The sequence below is a fragment of the Ranitomeya imitator genome, chromosome 5 (genome assembly GCF_032444005.1).
Source record: "Ranitomeya imitator isolate aRanImi1 chromosome 5, aRanImi1.pri, whole genome shotgun sequence".
Taxonomy (NCBI): Eukaryota; Metazoa; Chordata; class Amphibia; order Anura; family Dendrobatidae; genus Ranitomeya; species Ranitomeya imitator.
This window is the reverse complement of record NC_091286.1, coordinates 175,802,231-175,822,942: the sequence shown is the minus strand read 5'-3', so window position 1 is coordinate 175,822,942 and position 20,712 is coordinate 175,802,231. Positions and strand designations below refer to the sequence as shown.

The 20,712-nt window shown below is 49.1% G+C and overlaps 1 protein-coding gene across 2 annotated transcripts in view; it reads left to right on the top strand.

Annotated features, from left to right (window-relative positions):
* Positions 1–8,490: 8,490 nt before the first annotated feature.
* TRIM67 (tripartite motif containing 67) overlaps positions 8,491–20,712 on the top strand; it is a 483,887-nt gene continuing 471,665 nt past the window's right edge. Inside the window, exon 1 of one of the 2 annotated variants that reach the window (XM_069769348.1) lies at positions 8,491–9,554. In XM_069769348.1, the coding sequence (XP_069625449.1) occupies positions 8,658–9,554 (897 nt within the window). In that variant the 5' untranslated portion in view covers positions 8,491–8,657. The remainder of the gene's footprint in view (positions 9,555–20,712) is intronic. The other variant, XM_069769347.1, reaches the window with a different exon arrangement.

Below are 20,712 nucleotides of genomic sequence, written 5' to 3'. Positions count from 1 at the left end.
TGCCAGTAGTTCCAATTTGAAGGAGCTATAATTTTCTGGATTTCTTTCAGGAGGCCGGAGCTTTCTATTTGCAAAGGCGATGACTTTCTCCCGACCTTCTTGCTTTTGTGACAGCACCGCTCCTAGTCCCACATTACTGGCATCGGTGTAGAGGATGAAAGGTTGATGGTAATCTGGGTATGCCAGAACCTCTTCACCGGTTAGTGCCTTCTTTAGTTGTTCAAAGGAGTCTTCCCTTTCGTCGTTCCACTGGAAAGGAGGGTTTCGGTTTGAAGGTTTCTTCGTCTGCCCTACCAAGGCGTCTTGCAAGGGTGCTGCCAACTTGGTAAATCCTTTTATAAATCTGCGATAGTAACCCACCAATCCCAGGAATTGCCTCACTTCTTTTGCGCTGGTAGGTCTCGGCCAATCCCTTATGGCGGTTATTTTCTCGGGATCCGGTGCTACTCCCTCCGAACTCACGATGTGTCCCAGGTACTGTACCTTTGGCTTGAGAAGGTGACATTTGGATGGCTTGATTTTCATGCCATACCTGGATAAGGCTTCGAACACTTCTGCCAGGTCTTTTAAGTGTTGTTCGTAAGTCTTTGAGTAGACGATCACATCATCTAGGTACAGGAGGACGGTCTCGAAGTTCTTGTGTCCGAGGCAGTATTCCATCAGCCGCTGGAAGGTACCGGATGCATTGCAGAGTCCGAACGGCATGCGATTAAATTCACTTAGACCCATTGGTGTGGTGAATGCCGTCTTTTCCTTATCTCTATCAGCCACAGGGACTTGCCAATACCCGCTTGTTAAGTCTAAGGTGTGATGAGAGGCTCCCTGGAGATTTTTTTTGTCTCGGTTGAGCACTCCATCAAGTCCTGACCACATACTGACTGCCTTATCCCCTGATGATTCTTCCCTGAGATGAAACGCGTAGGGAGGTGGTCTTTAACGCAGGAGGTGGTCTTGGAGTCCAACGGATCCTAGATGGACGGAATTTGATCCATGGGACTCTTACCTTGACATGGGGAACACATTTCAGTATGCTGCAGTGCCACATTTGGGTGAGATTGTTCCAATAGCTCTATGTGTGTCCTCGTGTATTTGAGGTTTCTCATTGATGATAAATAGCGGTGCTGTTTTTTCTTTCACCTTATAGAGAACCTTAAGTAAATTTTCTGTAACAGTAGCATACATTGGTATTTTTGGTTCCTCTGCTTTACTGGACAGGGTGTACATTGTGATAATAAGCCCTTAAGGCTGTGTAGAGTTCCAAATTGACTACTGATTATTCCTCTTTTGGACTGTTTATCAGTTCCTTGTCCTGTTGACCTGTGTGGTCAATGCACGAGTTTGTCATTATATGTTGTGTCATGTAGTTTTTAAGTCTAAGGTGGAAAAATAATTAGCAGATTTCAAAGCGGTCAAGGACTCTTCTATCCTAGGCAAGGGGTAGGCGTCTTTATGGGTGATGTTATTAATCTGCCGGTAGTCTACGCACATTCTCATGGTTCCATCTTTTTTTTTGACAATCACTAGAGGGGCCACCCAGGGGCTACAGCTGTCTCTTATTACCCCGGCCTGTTTCATATCCCTCAGCATATCTTTTGCACATTGATAGTGAGTGGGCGGTATGGGTCTATATCTTTCTTTTATTGGGGGATGGTCACCGGTGGGGATTGTGTGTTCTACCCCTTCTATCCGTCCGAAGTCCAATGGGTGTTTACTGAAGACTTGTTCATATTCCGTCACTAGCCTATACACCCCTTGTTTTTGATGGGTAGGTGTTGAATTTATGCCCACGTGTAGCTGTTGGCACCAATCCTCCAACTGAGCCGTTGACTTCCACCTGACAGGTTGGTTCTAAGGGCTCAATGGTTGTGATGGCATTGTTGTCAACAGTATATAGCTTTGCCACTGTAGCATACCTTGGCAAAGTGACCTCTTCCTCTCCACAGTTCAAAAGTCGTACCGGCACTCGTCCACGGTGTACCTCGACTACCCCTCGTGCTATGAGTATAGTGGGCCTGCTGTCGGTGTACACTGGTTCTGTTAAGGCTTGATAATCTCGTCCCTTAGTACCAATGGCTGCTCTACACCATACCAGCATTTCTGTTTTTGGTGGGATTACAATAGACGTTGGATCACTTACCCTCACACTGCCGATTTCTCCACCTGCAACTTCTACCTGTTGCCTTAACATCATTACTTTTATTTCCCTCCGGAGAACTCTCTGTTGGCAGGATTGGGCAGTTTCAGCAATTTGCTGTAAGACAGAAATAACTTCGGAAAAGCAGTTCTCTAACACATTCATTCCTATCAATACAGTTGGTTCACAGTTCCGCCGGTCAACATCAACAACAATTATACCCTGTTTCTTCAATTCTACTTTACCAATCTTTAAGGTCATCTCTCTGAATCCTAGTTTCAGTACCAACTTACCATTACTGGCCCATATATCTAGTTCAACATCAGAGGGCCCTTTATCAATATCTGCATCAGCCCAGTACCTCTTATAAAGGATATACGGTATAGATGAAATCTGGGAACCTGTGTCCAGCAAAGCGTTGAGGGGAATTCCGTCCAGCACGATAGGGATAATGGGTCGTCCTCCGATGTACCTGTCGTGCCAGGGTGTTGGGCCTTGAAAGTTCATTCCTGCGAAGCGGCCCGCATTCCCAGGGGATTCCCGTTTAAATCACAATCTCGTGCAAAGTGGCCTGGCTGCTGGCAACGGCGGCAAATGGGCTGTCCATCCGGTTGGTAGCGGTCGCGGGGTCGTCCTCTCCATGTCGGGTATCTCCGGGGTCTCATCCATGGAACATCTTCTCTATGGTTTGCCAACTCCATCTTGGGTCCTCTCATCTCCTGCATGGTTTTAGCCATTGAAGCAACAATATCAGTTAAAGAGTCAAGCTTTTGTTGAAGAGCCTCATTAGTACTGGGCCCCAGGGGCTTAGCAATGGCCCCGGACATAGCTGATGTCACTGGCACTCCCTGTTGTTGAGGAGCCTCTGCCATGGGTTGCGCAGGCTCCTGATCCCGAGGTGCCTCTGCCAGCTGGAGACGTATAGTGCTCTCCTTTAATTGGGCAAATTCAGGGTTCTTAAAAACAAGCATGCTCACATGCCCCCGGTGAGAAGGGGTGTAGAGTCCCTCAATAAATTGATCTCTTAGCAGTTTATCCGCTCCGGTGTTAAAAATGGGTTCAGCCAGTGTAAGTGATTTAAGGGCTTGCCTGCAGGTTTAAGGCAAAGTCTCTCACGCCCTCATTAACTTTTTGTTTGCAATTAAAGAATCGTACTTTAGCTTTGCTGCTGGCAGTGGTTTCAAATGTAGCTTTTAATCCAGCAAATATGCGTTCAACAGTGCCTTTTAGATCAGCTGCCCATGCTGTGACTTCTCGCTTAGCATGGCCACTTAACTGCATCATCAGGAGACTAACACGCTGAACTTCACCCACGGGGAACATGTCAAAATGGGCCAGCATCTTTTCTCTGAAATCATCAAGGGCATTAGGCTCACCTTCATACATTGGAAGCCATGGGCCACCCGGGGTATATGGCATCAGCATGATGGGCACCACTCCTTGCACCGCTGCGCTACCGGACTCTCTATCGACACTTTCTTTCAGCTGCATTAGCGTCGCCGGGTGCTGCGGCGTCTCCGTGCTGCGACATACTGTGCCCCCTTAGTTAATCCGGACCCTTCCGGTCCTCCGCTTCCGTCGGGATAGTGTAGATTCGTTCCGCTGTGCAGCAGGATTGGTTTTCCCCTTGCTCTGACGTCAGAGCGCTCAGCTTGGTGCCGCCCACAATGACACGCCCCTGCTGCTCCCGCCCGCCACGCGCTCTGTAATGGCGGATTCTGAAGTTATTCAGTCAGACTGGGGCTCAGGTAATGGCGTAGCTCAATTAACAGTCTCGTGCCTAATGGTTATGAGGTGATGGCGGCCATCTTTACTCCATTATAACCAATGGGGAAAAGTCACTTTCAATAGTTTTTAATGGGAAATGGAATTTTCTTTAATAAAGTCAATTTTCAAGATTTTTCATCCAAGTTTTCACAGTTTTGGGCTCCAATCACGGCACACAATACCCGGTATACGGGCTGGCTGAATCCTGTTCGTGACGCCAATTGTGTCGCCCAGGAGACCGGGGTACCCAGCACCGGACCAATGGGGTCTGTCTCTTAAGCGGGATGTCACGGGTGGCTTGACCCGGTGCTGTGGCCTCAGGCAATGCACAGTGTAAGGGGTATCGTGAGGGGACAGGCACTTACTTGATCAGCAGCAGGTTCTCCCAGCGGTGACGATCCCGATCCTGGATAGATGACTATTGTCCAAATGAAAGACTGAGGCGTTGAAACGTTTAACCAGTTTACTTTAACATAAAGGGATTTACAACCAGTCCTGTCACCGGAGTCTGTATGGGAACTCTAAATTACTTTGACCCTGCCGGGGTCTTCGCCTCTTATTGTACGCAGTTTCTGTGTGGCCCTGCTGCTGTATGTGAACTGGCTGCCGGCCCAATCTGCCCCCTCCGGGTCCTGGTTCGACGGGCAACCCGAGTCCTTTTATCGACTTACCCCCTCCGGGAGTACCGCTGAACTCTGTGTCTGTTGCTGCGTCCGGCCCTAGTGAAGCTGATATCACCTCACGTTTTTCCGGTTGCTGTATTATATATAATGAATACCGCCACGGATCCGGTATCCGTCTTTGCGCCTGTTCTGGGTAGTGATTAATGCTACCCGGTTCTCACAATATCCTTTTTCTCTGTCCCTTTTCTCCTCAGGCCGGTGATTTGGGCCTGGAAACCGTCATAGGGCTGTTAGAAATTCAGCTGTATGACCTCTCACTTTCAGCTCCTTAATAATAATAATAATAATAATAATTTTATTTATATAGCGCCAACATATTCCGCAGCGCTTTACAAATTATAGAGGGGACTTGTACAGACAATAGACATTACAGCATAACAGAAATACAGTTCAAAACAGATACCAGGAGGAGTGAGGGCCCTGCTCGCAAGCTTACAAACTATGGGGAAAAGGGGAGACACGAGAGGTGGATGGGCTCCTTAGCCCAACTGCCAGTTTTTCTCTCAGACCAGAATGGATCAAGGGGAGTCTCTGGAGCTCCCCCTTCTGGCCGGAGGTGGTAGTGCAGTTTTGCTATCTTAGGACCTGTATTTAGTGTCAGTAACTATTTTTGTGGCAAATACCTCTAGGGGTGCCACATTCGCTCGGGTGATCTCTGAGTATTTGTTAGTGTTCGGAGATTACATTTTCATTGCTGCAGCTGAATGATTTACAGCTGTTAGCCAGCTTGATTACATGTAGGGATTCCCTAGCAACCAGGCAACCCTCACATGTACTCAGCCTGCTTAATAGCAGAAATCATTCAGCTACCGCGATGAAAACTAAATCTCCGAACATTAACAAATACTCGGAGGTCACCCGAGCGTGCTTGGGAAAACCCGAGCAAGGAGTATACTCGCTCATCACTAGTCCTGACCTCAATTCCATTAAAAATCTTTGGGGTGAGCTGAAATCTGCCATTGGGAAAAAGAACCCTGCAAACATTTAAGCTTGAACAAACTGCAAAGCAAGTATAAACTGTAAACACTTATGTATACCATATATTCAAATTACTCAGAGTAATTAGAGTGCCTACAGTGCATAAAAGGTACAGTAATGAAACATGAATAGTCAACCTATAATGTCCTACTTTGGTGTAACAACCGGAGTAGGCATATCTTTAAAAGAGACAATGCGATGGTAAAACTTCTCCTACGCACGTTTTGGCGGCGTGCCTTCGTCAGGGACACTCTAATTACTAGTAACTTGAATATATGGTATACATGAGTGTTTATACATTCTTCTTGATGTAAATTGTTCTATTGGTGCCTTGTTGCTCTCAGTGTTCTGGACTACATTGTTTATTATTACTATATTTGGATCTTGCATGCCAACTGGTGGTGCCACTTATTTCTCTTCTGGCTCATCATCATGCACTATTAGCACTGTTTTTAATGAATTGTCATATTATAAATAATTCTAATAAAGCTTTATTCCTTTCTTGTTCAATATACGCTTCTGTTTATATTGGCTTCTTTATACAGTACAGTACAATTGATATATAATACATTATTTTTTTAATCTCAGTGTACAACATACAAGAACACTACTATTGGCAGCCAGTATAAATAAATGTGTAAATAAGTCAAATATGGAGTATTCATTGTCAAGCAATGAAATCCCTGTGTGAGCCTGCATTGTAGCAGGAAACATGGCAATAATCCCGCTCATGGTCTCCATGCAATCTCTAAGCTGCTCGGAGAGGAGGGGGCTGTTTCTGTGTCATTCTGGAAGTGAGCAGAGCACATGATGGGCTTCTCCACACCAGCGGGGGCTGGGCTGCCTTGTAAATGGATGAGTAGAGAAACAGCCACAATACTACGGGACTGAGCAGGATTTTCATTGGATAGGTTAATAAAGAAACCATTTTAGATGACGAAATGCAGACTTTTATTTTATGAGCGTCTTGAAATCCCTTGTTTGTCTGACAGAACATCAATCTACTTTAAGCAATGGCGGTAGGGAGCGATCTGCTGGAATAGAAAGTGACAGCCTGTAACCAGAGATCCCAGGCCCTGTCCATGGCTAGGACTATAAGGCACCAGCCTGCCCACAGGGATGTGGCCATGGCCACCAGTGCTGCCTGTCTGGGAGTGACCGCACACGGATACACGGGTACAAACACAGATCCTGTCAGTCATCTTCACCTTATGGCGGCACAAATATTACTCATCGTGCCCATGGGAGCCCCAGACCGAGCCGGCTACCTGCATCTGGGGATAAAGCCGTATTTCCAGGGTAGTATTTGTAGCTAGCCTCGCACTTATTAGCCAGCAGCGATTCATTCTTCCTCCCCTCCTCCTCTTTATCTTCCTTCCCCAGGCAAGATCCCGCCTTCTTCCTCTCCTCCTTTCCTCATCTGTCCTGCCAGCCAAATCACAACAGCTGTATCCTCAGTGGCCAGGGATGGTTTGGTGAGGAGATCCTCGCAGATCGGGCAGCCAGCAGCTCCTGGCACAAGCAAGGCGACCGAGGCGCTGTCCCCTGGAGAGTGGTGCTGAAGCCACGTCCAATCTGCTTCTGTACAGCAGTCTAGAAGAACAGGGGAGTCTCTGCACTATCTGCTCCTCTCCCTGCAGCCCCTGCCTTACCCCAACCCCTGCCTTACCCCGGACACTGCCTTACCCGAACTCTTGCCTTACCCCGGCCCCTGCTTTACCCCGACCCCTGCTTTACCCCAGCCCCTGCCTAACCCCCGCCCCTGCCTTACCCCAACCCCTGCCTTACCCTGGCCCCTGCCTTACCCCAACTCTTGCCTTACCCCGGCCCCTGCCTTACCCCAACTCCTGCCTTACCCCAACTCCTGCCTTACCCCGGCCCCTGCTTTACCCTGGCCCCTGCCTAACCCCAACCCCTGCCTAACCCCAGCCCCTGCTTTACCCCAACCCCTGCCTCTGCCTTACCCCAGCCCCTGCCTAACCCCAACCCCTGCCTTACCCCAGCCCCTGCTTTACCCCAGCCCCTGCCTAACCCCAACCCCTGCCTTACCCCAGCCCCTGCTTTACCCCAGCCCCTGCCTTACCCCGGCCCCTGCCTGTCTTACCCCAACCCCTGCCTTACCCCGGCCCCTGCTTTACCCCAACCCCTGCCTCTGCCTTACCCCGGCCCCTGCCTAACCCCAACCCCTGCCTTACCCCAGCCCCTGCTTTACCCCAATCCCTGCCTTACCCCGGCCCCTGCCTGTCTTACCCCGACCCCTGTTTTACTCCAACCCCTGCTTTACCCCAACCCCTGCCTCTGCCTTACCCCGGCCCCTGCTTTACCCCAACCCCTGCCTTACCCCAACCCCTGCCTCTGCCTTACCCCAACCCCTGCCTTACCCCAACCCCTGCTTTACCCCAACCCCTGCCTCTGCCTTACCCCGGCCCCTGCTTTACCCCAACCCCTGCCTTACCCAAACCCCTGCCTTACCCCAACCCCTGCCTTACCCCAACCCCTGCCTTACCCCAACCCCTGCCTCTGCCTTACCCCAACCCCTGCCTTACCCCAACCCCTGCCTCTGCCTTACCCCAACCCCTGCCTTACCCCAACCCCTGCCTCTGCCTTACCCCAACCCCTGCCTTACCTGAACCCCTGCCTCTGCCTTACCCCAACCCCTGCCTCTGCCTTACCCCAACCCCTGCCTTACCCCAACCCCTGCCTCTGCCTTACCCCAACCCCTGCTTTACCCCAACCCCTGCCTCTGCCTTACCCCAACCCCTGCCTTACCTGAACCTCTGCCTCTGCCTCTGCCTTACCCCAACCCCGGCCCCTGCCTTACCCCAACCCCTGCCTTGCAACCCCTGCCTGTGGCATCCACAGCACTCTAGACCCTTCTTCCTCTCCCCACTGATCCCATTTCTCCGCGGATGCCAGCGCTGCCCCCGAGCTGCTCATGCGTCCTCTCCATCCTCGCCTCATTGTGCTGCTGTCATCCATCCTGTGAGCTCACAGCCAGTGCGATTCCCGGTCCCTGACTTGGCCGCTCCTGCTCTGCCCCAACCTCCCATGACACATCAGTGACTGAGGAGAGAGAAGACAATTAGACAAGAGCAATGGAGGAAGAGCTGAAATGCCCCGTGTGCGGCTGCTTCTTCCGGGAGCCGCTGATCCTGCCCTGCTCCCACAACATCTGCCTGCCCTGTGCCCGCACCATCGTGGTGCAGACCCCGGAGAGCGAGCATCTCCCTCACGCCGCGCGCCCCATGCTGCTGATGGGGGCCGAGTATGACTATCCGGACCACCTGGATAAGATGAGCCTGCACAGTGAGACGGACAGCGGCTACGGCTCCTACACGCCGAGCCTGAAGTCCCCCAACGGAGTACGAGTGCTGCCCCCAGCCCCGGCACTGGCCGCCTCCTCCGGGGCCTCATCCCGAGGGCCGCACGGCAGCATCTGCAGCTTCTCCTCCATCACCTGCCCCCAGTGCCATCGCAGCGCATCCTTGGATGAGAGGGGGCTGAGGGGCTTCCAGCGCAACCGGCTGCTGGAGACTATAGTCCAGAGATACCAACACGGGCGTGGCGCAGTACCAGACAGCCAAGAGCACGGCGCGGCCGAGGCGTTGGCAGGGTATGCCCTCAGTGCCAGGTGCCAGCTGTGCGACACCAACCCGTCAGAGGCCGCAGTCATGTGTGAGCAGTGCGATGTCCTCTACTGCTCCTCCTGTCAGAAGAAATGTCACCCTACTAGAGGACCGTTTGCTAAACACCGGCTAGTCCCTCCGTCCCAGCTAGTCCCGGCCACCAGCACCAGCCAAAAAGCAGCCGCTGCCGCCCCGGGGCCGCCCACCGTGACCCGCAAGTTCCCCACCTGTGCTGACCACGAGCTGGAGAACTACAGCATGTACTGCCTGAGCTGCCGGAGCCCGGTGTGCTACCAGTGCCTGCAGGAGGGCAAGCATGCCAAGCACGAGCTGAAGCCCCTGGGCATCATGTGGAAGCAGCACAAGGTTAGAGCCGCCACTACCGCATTCTCGGGGAGTTTAGTCTAATGGAACCATTTGTGGAGTAAATAGTGTGTGAGAGGTTTGTTCATATTTTGGTGTAGATCCAACCTGGTGAGAAGCAATGCAGCAAATGTGGAGGTTATGTTTTTATGTAAATAGTGATTGGAAAAGAGAGACTTTAGGAGTTCATGAGAAATCAGATGCTGGAGACAGGACCAGAGGGGTTAATGTAGGCTAGTCCGTAATTAGGGGTATGTTCTGCCATCAAGTAGACTGCATGCAGTAATGGGGTCTTCTGTCACATTGCTTGGTCAGAGATATGTGCACTACCACCTGCCATGGCTGTGGCCCACACCATGACAGAGAGATGGTGGAATACCCTGGGGCTCCAGCTTGGGCTCCAAAATTGGGAGCCCTTCTTGGCATTCTGCGGGCTGAGGATTGGTGCCCAAGACAATGCTTATATGCTAACATATGCCAACCACCAACTGCTCCTGCTAGCTCCGAATACTGGCATGTGGGGGATATGTGCCCCAAGTACTCACCTGCGCCTGCTAGCCCCTAATACTGGCGTGTGGTGGAGAGGTGCCCTGAGTACTCACCTTCTCCTGCTGGCCCCAAATACCAGCATGTGGGGGAGAGGTGCCCCCAGTACTCGCCGGCTCTTGCTAGCCCCAAATACCAATGTGTGGAGAAGAGGTGCCACCCATACTCACCTGATCCTGCTGGCACGAATACCGGCTTGTGGGGGAGAGATGCCCCCAGTACTCACCGGCTCCTGCTAGCCCCAAATACCAATGTGTGGAGAAGAGGTGCCACCCATACTCACCTGATCCTGCTGGCCCTGAATAATTGCGTGTGGGGAGAGGTGCCCCCAGTACTCACCTGCTTCTGCTGGCCCGAATTCCAGCGTTTGGGGGAGAGGTGCCCCCAGTACTCACCTGCTTCTGCAAGCCCCGAATACTTGCATGTGAGGGAGAGATGCCCCCATTACTCACTTGCTCCTGCTAGTCCCGAATACCGGCGTGTGGTGGAGAGGTGCCCCCAGTACTCCCCTGCTCTTGCTAGTCCCGAATACCAGTGTGTGGGGGAGAGGTGCCCCCAGTACTCACCTGCTCCTGCTAGTCCCAAATTCTGGCGTGTGGGGGAGAGGTGTCCCCACTACTCACCTGCTGGCCCTGAATAACGGCATGTGGGGGAGAGGTGCTCCCAGTACTCACCTGCTCCTGCTACCCCCGAATACCGACTTGTGGGGGAGAAGTGCCCCCAGTACTCACTTGCACCTGCTGGACCCGAATACCGGTATGTGGAGGAGAGGTGCCCCCAGTACTCACCTGCTCCAATGGAATTAGCAACTGATTGTCATCAATCACAATCATTTATTCAATGGCAAGAAAATATGGGGAAAGGGAATAGAAAGGCTTCACCCTGTTAGGGGAACACAATAATGTAAGAGGTACACAATAACGTTAGAGGCCACAATAACGTTAGAGGCACACAATAACTTTAGGGGTATAATAATATTAGGGGCACACAATATTGTTAGAGGCACACAATAATGTTAGAGGCACACAATGATGTTAGAGGCACACAATAATGTTAGGGGCACACAATAATGTTAGGGGCACACAATATTAGGGGCATACGATAATGTTAGGGTCCCACAATAATGTTAAAGGCACACAATAACGTCAGAGGCACACAATATTGTTAGAGGCACACAATAATGTTAGGGGCACACAATAACGTTAGAGACAGACAATGATGTTAGGGGCACACAATAACGTTAGGGTCACACAATAATGTTAGGGGCACACAATAACTTTAGGGGCACACAGTAATGTAAGAGGCACACAATAATGTTAGGGGCACAGAATAATGTTAGGGTTACACAATAACGTAAGAGGCACACTATAACTTTAGAGGCATACAATATTGTTGGAGGCACATAACGTTAGAGGCACACAATGTTAGGGGCACAATAATGTTAGGGGCACACAATAATGTAAGAGGCACACAATAATGTTAGGGGCACACAATAATGTTAGAGGCACACAATAATGTTAGGGGCACACAATAACATTAGGGACACACAATAATGTTAGAGGCACGCAATAACATTAGAGACAGACAATAATGTTAGGGGCACACAATAACGTTAGGGGCAAACAATAACGTTAGGGGCACACAATAATGTAAGAGGCACACAATAAAGTTAGGGTCACATAATAATGTTAGAGGCACACAATAATGTTAGGGGCAAACAATAACGTTAGGGGCACACAATAATGTAAGAGGCACACAATAATGTTAGGGGCACACAATAATGTTAGGGTTACACAATAACGTAAGAGGCACACTATAATGTTAGAGGCATTCAATATTGTTAGAGGCACACAATAATAGAAGCATGCAATAACATTAGAGGCACACAAGAAATTTAGAGGCACACAATAATGTTAGGGGCACACAACAACGTTAGAGACACACAATGACATTAGGGACACACAATAATGTTAGGGGCACCCAATAACATTAGAAGCACACAATAACGTTAGGGGCACACAATAATGTTGGAGGCACACAATATTAGGGGCACACAATAATGTTAGAGGCACACAATAACTTTAGGGGCACACAATAATGTTAGAGGCACACAATATTAGGGGCACACAATAATGTTAGAGGCACACAATAACTTTAGGGACACAAAATAATTTTAGAGGCACACAATAACGCTAGAGGCACACAGTAATGTTAGAGGCACACAATATTAGGGGCACACAATAATGTTAGAGGCACATAACGTTAGAGGCACACAATAACTTTAGGGGCACACAATAATGTTAGAGGCACACAATAACACTAGAGGCACACAGTAATGTTAGAGGCAAACAACGATAGGGGCACACAATAATGTTAGGGGCACACAGTAATGTTAGAGGCACACAACCATAGGGGCACACAATAATGTTGGGCACACAATAATGTTAGAGGTACACAATAACGTTAGAGGTACACAATAACGTTAGAGGCACACAATAATGTTGGGTGCACACAATACTGTTAGGAGCACACAGTAGAGTTAGAGCCACACAATGATACTGGCACATAATATTGTTATGGGCACACATTAATGTTAGGAGCATACAATAACGTTATGGGCACACAATAGCATTAGGGGCACACAATAGCATTAGGGGCACACAATAATGTTAGAGTCACACAGTAATGTTAGAGGCACACAATGATAGGGGCACACAGTAATGTTAGAGGTACACAACCATAGTTATTATTAAGGTTGAAGGAAGACTATAAGTCCATCTAGTTCAACCCATAGCCTAACCTAACATGCCCTAACATGTTGATCCAGAGGAAGGCAAAAAAAACCCATGTGGCAAAGAGTAAGCACCACAATGGGGAAAAAAATTCCTTCCCGACTCCACATACGGCAATCAGACTAGTTCCCTGGATCAACGCCCTATCAAGGAATCTAGTGTATATACCCTGTAACATTATACTTTTCCAGAAAGGTATCCAGTCCCCTCTTAAATTTAAGTAATGAATCACTCATTACAACATCATACGGCAGAGAGTTCCATAGTCTCACTGCTCTTACAGTAAAGAACCCGTGTCTGTTATTATGCTTAAACCTTTTTTCCTCCAAACGCAGAGGATGCCCCCTAGTCTAGTCCCGGTTTCAGGTCTGTGATTAAAAAGATCATCAGAAAGGTCTTTGTACTGTCCCCTCATATATTTATACATTAAAATAAGATCACCCCTTAGTCTTCGTTTTTCCAAACTAAATAGCCCCAAGTGTAATAACCTATCTTGGTATTGCAGACCCCCAGTCCTCTAATAACCTTGGTCGCTCTTCTCTGCACCCGCTCTAGTTCAGCTATGTCTTTCTTATACACCGGAGACCAGAACTGTGCACAGTATTCTAAGTGTGGTCGAACTAGTGATTTGTATAGAGGTAAAATGATGTTCTCCTCATGAGCATCTATGCCCCTTTTAATGCATCCCATTATTTTATTTGCCTTTGTAGCAGCTGCCTGACACTGGCCCCTGAATATGAGTTTGTCATCCGCCCATACACCCAGGTCTTTTTCATTGACGGTTTTGCCCAGAGTTTTAGAATTAAGCACATAATTATACATCTTATTACTTCTACCCAAGTGCATGACCTTACATTTATCCCCATTAAAGCTCATTTGCCATTTATCAGCCCAAGCTTCTAGTTTACATAAATCATCCTGTAATATAAAATTGGCCTCCTCTGTATTAATTACCCTGCAGAGTTTAGTGTCATCTGCAAATATTGAAATTCTACTCTGAATGCCCCCTACAAGGTCATTAATAAATATGTTAAAAAGAAGAGGGCCCAATACTGACCCCTGTGGTACCCCACTGCTAACTGCTACCCACTCCGAGTGTACTCCATTAATAACCACCCTTTGTTTCCTATCCCTGAGCCAGCTCTCAACCCACTTACACATATTTTCCCCTATCCCCATTATTCTCATTTTATGTATCAACCTTTTGTGTGGCACCGTATCAAAAGCTTTTGAAAAGTCCATATACACTACGTCCAATGGGTTCCCTTGGTCCAGTCCGGAACTTACCTCTTCATAGAAACTGATCAAATTAGTCTGACATGAACGGTCCCTAGTAAACCCGTGCTGATACTGGGTCATGAGGTTATTCCTCTTCAGATACTCCAGTATAGCGTCCCTTAGAATGCCCTCCAGGATTTTACCCACAGTAGAGGTTAAGCTTACTGGCCGATAATTTCCGAGTTCAGTTTTTGTCCCCTTTTTGAATATTGGCACCACATTTGCTATACGCCAGTCCTGTGGTACAGGAGCACACAATAATGTTGGGCACACAATAATGTTAGAGGCACACAATAACGTTAGAGGCACACAATAATGTTAGGGGCACACAATAATGTTAGGAGCACACAGTAATGTTAGAGCCACGCAACGATAGGGGCACACAATATTGTTAGGGGCCCACAATAATGTTAGGGGCACACAATAACATTAGGGGCACACAATAATGTTAGAGGCACACAATATTGTTAGAGGCACACAATAATGTTAAGGGCACACAATAACGTTAGGGGCACACAATAATGTTAGAGGCACACAATAACTTTAGAGGCAGAAAATAGTATTAGGGGCACACAATAACGTTAGGGGCACACAATAATGTTAGATGCAGACAATAATGTTAGAGGTACACAATAGCGTTAGAGGCACAAAATAATGTTAGGAGCACACAATAACGATAGGGGCACACAATAATGTTAGAGGTGCACAACAATGTTAGGGGAATACAATAACGTTAGAGGCACACAATAACGTTAAGGGCACACAATAACCTTAGGGGCACACAAGTAAAGTAAGGGGCACACAATAATGTTAGAGGCACACAATAATGTTAGAGGCACACAATATTGTTAGAGGCAAATAATAATGTTAGAGGCACACAATAATGTTAGGGGCACGCAATAATTAGAGGCACAGAATAAAGTTATAGGCACACAATAATGTTAGAGGCACACATCAACATTAGAGGCACACGATAACATTAGGGGCATACAATAGTGTTAGGCAGGGCCGGACTGGCCATCGGGCCGTTCTGGCAAATGCCAGAAGGGCCGGTGGCAGTCGTGGGCCGCTCGCCAGCGCCGTCGCATTCAACTATATCGGCGTCTATGACGCCAGTACAGTTGAATGCAATGATGGAGGAGAGAGCGTCTGCTGACGCTCCCTCTCCCATCATTCCCCGCTCTGCCTGGCTCTGACACTGCGGGTGCGCGATGACGTCATATCATCGCACACCTGCTGTGTGACCAGGCAGACTGCAGTTGCTGAGACCGGAGCCAGGAGCAGCGCTGGGCACGATGAGAGGTGAGTGTTTTTTGTTTTTTAAATATATCACTGAGTGATAACTGAATTGTGGGGCTATTGGGGGGCTGCATTACATTCTATGGGGGCTGTGCTGTCTTACATTCTATGGGGGCTGTGCTGTATTACATTCTATGGGGGCTTTCTGTTTTACATTCTATGGGGGCTGTGCTGTCTTACATTCTATGGGGGCTGTGCTGTATTACATTCTATGGGGGCTGTGCTGTATTACATTCTATGGGGGCTGGCTGTATTACTTTCTATGGGGGCTGTGCTGTCTTACATTCTATGAGGGCTGTGCTGTATTACATTCTATGGTGGCTGGCTGTATTACATTCTACGGGGGCTGTGCTGTATTGCATTCTATGGGGGCTTTGCTGCATTACATTCTATGGGGGCTGGCTGCATTACATTCTATGGGTGCTGTGCTGTATTACATTCTGTGGGGGGCTGTGCTGCATTACATTCTATGGGTGCTGTGCTTCTTTACATTCTATGGGTGCTGTGCTGTATTACATTCTATGGGGGCTGTGCTGCATTACATTCTATGGGTGCTGTGCTGTATTACATTCTATGGGGGCTGTGCTGTATTACATTCTATGGGGGCTGTGCTGAATTACATTCTATGGGGGCTGTCCTGTATTACATTCTATGGGGGCTGTGCTGTATTACATTCTATGGGGGCTGTGCTGCATTACATTCTATGGAGGCTGTGCTACATTACATTCTGTGGGGGGCTGGCGGCATTACATTCTATGGGGGCTGGCTGCATTACATTCTATGGGGACTGTGCTGCATTACATTCTATGGGGGATGGCTGCATTATATTCTATGGAGGCTGTGCTGCATTACATTCTATGGGGGCTGTGCTGCATTACATTCTATGGGGGCTGTGCTGAATTACATTCTATGGGGGCTGGCTGCATTACATTCTATGGGTGGCTGGCTGCATTACATTCTATGGAGGCTGGCTGCATTACATTCTATGGGGGCTGTGTTGTATTACATTCTATGGGGGCTGTGTTGTATTACATTCTATGGGGGCTGTGCTGCATTACATTCTATGGGGCTGGCTGCATTACATTCTATGGGGGCTGTGCTGTATTACATTCTATGGGGGCTGGCTGCATTATGTTCTATGGGGGTTGGCTGCATTACATTCTATAGGGGCTGGCTGCATAACATTCTATGGGTGGCTGGCTGCATCACATTTTATGGGTGGCTGGCTGCATTACATTCTATGGGGGCTGCCTGCATTACATTTTATGGGGAGGGCTGTATTACATTCTATGGGTTGCTGTATTATATTCTATGGATGGGCTACATTATATTCTATGGAGGGCTGCATTATGCTCTGTGAGGGGGCTACCATATATTATATATGCATGGGCTGCATTATACTATGAGGGGGCTGCATTATATTCTCTGGGGGTTACATTATACTCGGGGCTACAATATATTCTGTGGGGTGGCTGCATTATACTCTGGGGTGGCATCATTATACTATATGTGGGCTGCATTATACTGTCTCGAGGACTATGGGGAATACATTATACTATATGAAGAACTATGGGGTGCATTATACTATGGGAAGTGAATTGTACTACATGGATGACAATGGAGGGCATCATGCTATATGGAGCACTATGAGGAATGTATTATACTATTTGGAGGACTGAGGAATGTATTATACTATTTGGAGGACTGAGTAGTGTATTATACTATATGAAGGAATTACAGTGTATTTAAATATATGGAGGTCTATGAGGAGTGTATTATACTATATGGAGGACTATGTGGATTGTATAATACTATATGGAGGAATTAGGAGTGTATTATACTATATGAAGGACTGAGGAGTGTATTATACTACTTGGAGGACTGAGGAGTGTATTATACTATATGGAGGACTGAGGAGTGCATTATACTATATGGAGGAATGAGGTGCACATTATAATATATGGAGAACTATTCAGTGCTGCCACTAGAAATTTTGGGGCCCCATACTGGCAACCCATTCTGGCAAAAGTTTTGGGGCCCCCTTGAGACTCCACCCAGGCTCCACCCCAGCCCTGCCTCCACCCCTCGAACTGTCCACAGTCCCACCGCTCTCTCTTGGAAAAACTCCACTTCTCACCTATCACACATTAACAGTTCCCATCACCAGATCACACATATAGCCAGCAGCTTTTCTTTTGGCCAAAAGATTTTTTAAGCCACCACCATAACACGGTAGACACTTTTGGCCGGGCCCTACTCTGCTGTAACCTACTAAATATTTGTTAAAATATGCAATACAATTTAGGTATATTTTTATTTATTTTTCCATTTTTAAAATGACCAATAATATCACATACAAGGAACAAATACAACACCATGACCAGACCACATATTACCACCATAAAGTGACCGAATAATATCACATACAAGGAAGAAATACCACGGCACCAAGACCAGATCACATATTACCCCCACATAGTGACTGAATACAATACTGATCAGTAATAAAAAAAACACAATACTAATATCACCATCAGTGCCATTATACACAGGAGATGTGTACTTAGTATGCAGTGTCTGTGTACAGGTTTTACAGTGATCACTGGTGACATTATACACAGGACCTCTGTATATAGTATACAGTGTATAGTGTCAGTGTATAGGTAACACACTGACGTCTCTAGGTGAAGTCCTTCATCTTTCATCCAGCACAGACCGCCATCACTTCATCCAGCCAGGACTTGTCTCTGCAGGAAATAACACAGTTATCTCGAGCTCCGCTTGCAGAACACATTACTTAATTTTTTCCAACTTCTACATTACACCACATGAAGAAAAAAAGGCAACATAGTGTCACTCTACACAGTAACAGGACTGCCCCTCCCATTTAAAACAGTGTCCTGAAAAAATAAAATAAATACATCACTGCAGTAATAATATCCCTTAATTAGCCCCTATGGTAATAATAATATCCCCCACCCTGGCCCCGTGTGTCTCATTCATGGCTTCAGCCATATGTTCACCCATCCTGCCCTCATGAGTATCCATCCACGATATAGCACGATCTGTCTCCAACCCTGCTCCATCTGTCTCCAATCATGCCCCCATGTCTTTCATCCTGCACCGTGTCTCCAATCATACCGTGTATCTCCATTCTGCCCCTGTGTCCAGCATTCTGCCCCTGTATCCAGCATTCTGCCCGTGTCTCATAGTCTGCCCCTCGTGTCCAGCATTCTGTCCCTGTGTCCAGCATTCTGCCCCGTGTCTCACAGTCTGCCCCTATGTCCGGCATTCTGTCCCCGTGTCCAGCATTCTGCCCCCGTGTCCAGCATTCTGACCATGTCCAGCATTCTGCCCCCGTGTCCAGCATTCTGCCCCTGTATCCAGCATTCTGCCCGTGTCTCATAGTCTGCCCCTCGTGTCCAGCATTCTGCCCCTGTGTCCAGCATTCTGCCCCCGTGTCTCACAGTCTGCCCCTGTGTCCAGCATTCTGCCCCCGTGTCCAGCATTCTGCCCCCGTGTCCAGCATTCTGACCGTGTCCAGCATTCTGCCCCCATGTCTCACATTCTGCCTCCGTGTCCAGCATTCTGCCCCCATGTCCAGCATTATGCCCCTGTGTCCAGCATAATGCCCCCGTGTCCAGCATTCTGCCCCTGTGTCTCACAGTCTTTCCCCGTGTCCAGCATTCTGCCCGTGTCCAGCATTCTGCCCTAGTGTCCAGCAGTTTGTCCCCCATGTCCATTATTCTGCCCCCCGTGTCCATCATTCTGCCCCCCCGTGTCCAGCATTCTGCCCCTGTGTCTCAATCTGCCCCTCGTGTCCAGCATTCTGCCTCCGTGTCCAGCATTCTGCCTCCATGTCTCACAGTCTGCCCTTCGTGTCCAGCATTCTGCCCCCGTGTCCAGCATTCTGCCCCCATATCCAGCATTCTGCCCCCGTGTCTAGCATTCTGCCCCTCGTGTCCAGCTATCTGCCCCTCGGGTCCAGCATTCTGCCCCCGTGTTTCAGTCTGCCCCTCGTGTCTCACATTCTGCCACCGAGTCCAGCATTCTGCCCCCGTGTCCAGTATTCTGCCCCTGTATCCAGCATTCTGCCCGTGTCTCACAGTCTGCCCCTGTGTCCAGCATTCTGCCCCCGTGTCCAGCATTCTGCCCCCGTGTCCAGCATTCTGACCGTGTCCAGCATTCTGCCCCCATTTCTCACATTCTGCCTCCGTGTCCAGCATTCTGCCCCCGTGACCAGCATTCTGCCCCCATGTCCAGCATTCTGCCCCTTTGTCCAGCATTCTGCCCCTGTGTCCAGCATTCTGCCCCTGTGTCTCACAGTCTTTCCCCGTGTCCAGCATTCTGCCCGTGTCCAGCATTCTGCCCCCGTGTCCAGCAGTTTGTCCCCCGCGTCCAGCTGCCCCCGTGTCTCACAGTCTGCCCCTCGTGTCCAGCATTCTGCCCCTGTGTCCAGTATTCTGCCCCCGTATCCAGCATTCTGCCCCCGTGTCCAGCATTCTGCCCCTCGTGTCCAGCAATCTGCCCCTCGGGTCCAGCATTCTGCCCCCGTGTTTCAGTCTGCCCCTCATGTCCATCATTCTGCCCCCGTATCCAGCATTCTGCCCGTGTCTCAGTCTGCCCCTCGTGTCCAGCATTCTGACCCTCGTGTCCAGCATTCTGCCCCCGTGTCCAGCATTCTGCCCCCGTGACCAGCATTCTGCCCCTTTGTCCAGCATTCTGCCCTTGTGTCCAGCATTCTGCCCCTGTGTCTCACAGTCTTTCCCCATGTCCAGCATTCTGCCCGTGTCCAGCATTCTGCCCCCGTGTCCAGCAGTTTGTCCCCCGCGTCCAGCTGCCCCCGTGTCTCACAGTCTGCCCCTCGTGTCCAGCATTCTGCCCGTGTCCAGTATTCTGCCCCCGTATCCAGCATTCTGCCCCCGTGTCCAGCATTCTGCCCCTCGTGTCCAGCAATCTGCCCCTCGGGTCCAGCATTCTGCCCCCGTGTTTCAGTCTGCCCCTCGTGTCCATCATTCTGCCCCCGTATCCAGCATTCTGCCCGTGTCTCAGTCTGCCCCTCGTGTCCAGCATTCTGACCCTCGTGTCCAGCATTCTGCCCCCGTGTCCAGCATTCTGCCCCTCGTGTCCAGTATTGTCTCCAACCCTGCTCCATCTGTCTCCAATCATGCCCCCATGTCTTTCATCCTGCACCGTGTCTCCAATCATGCCATGTATCTCCATTCTACCCCGTGTCTCCAATCATG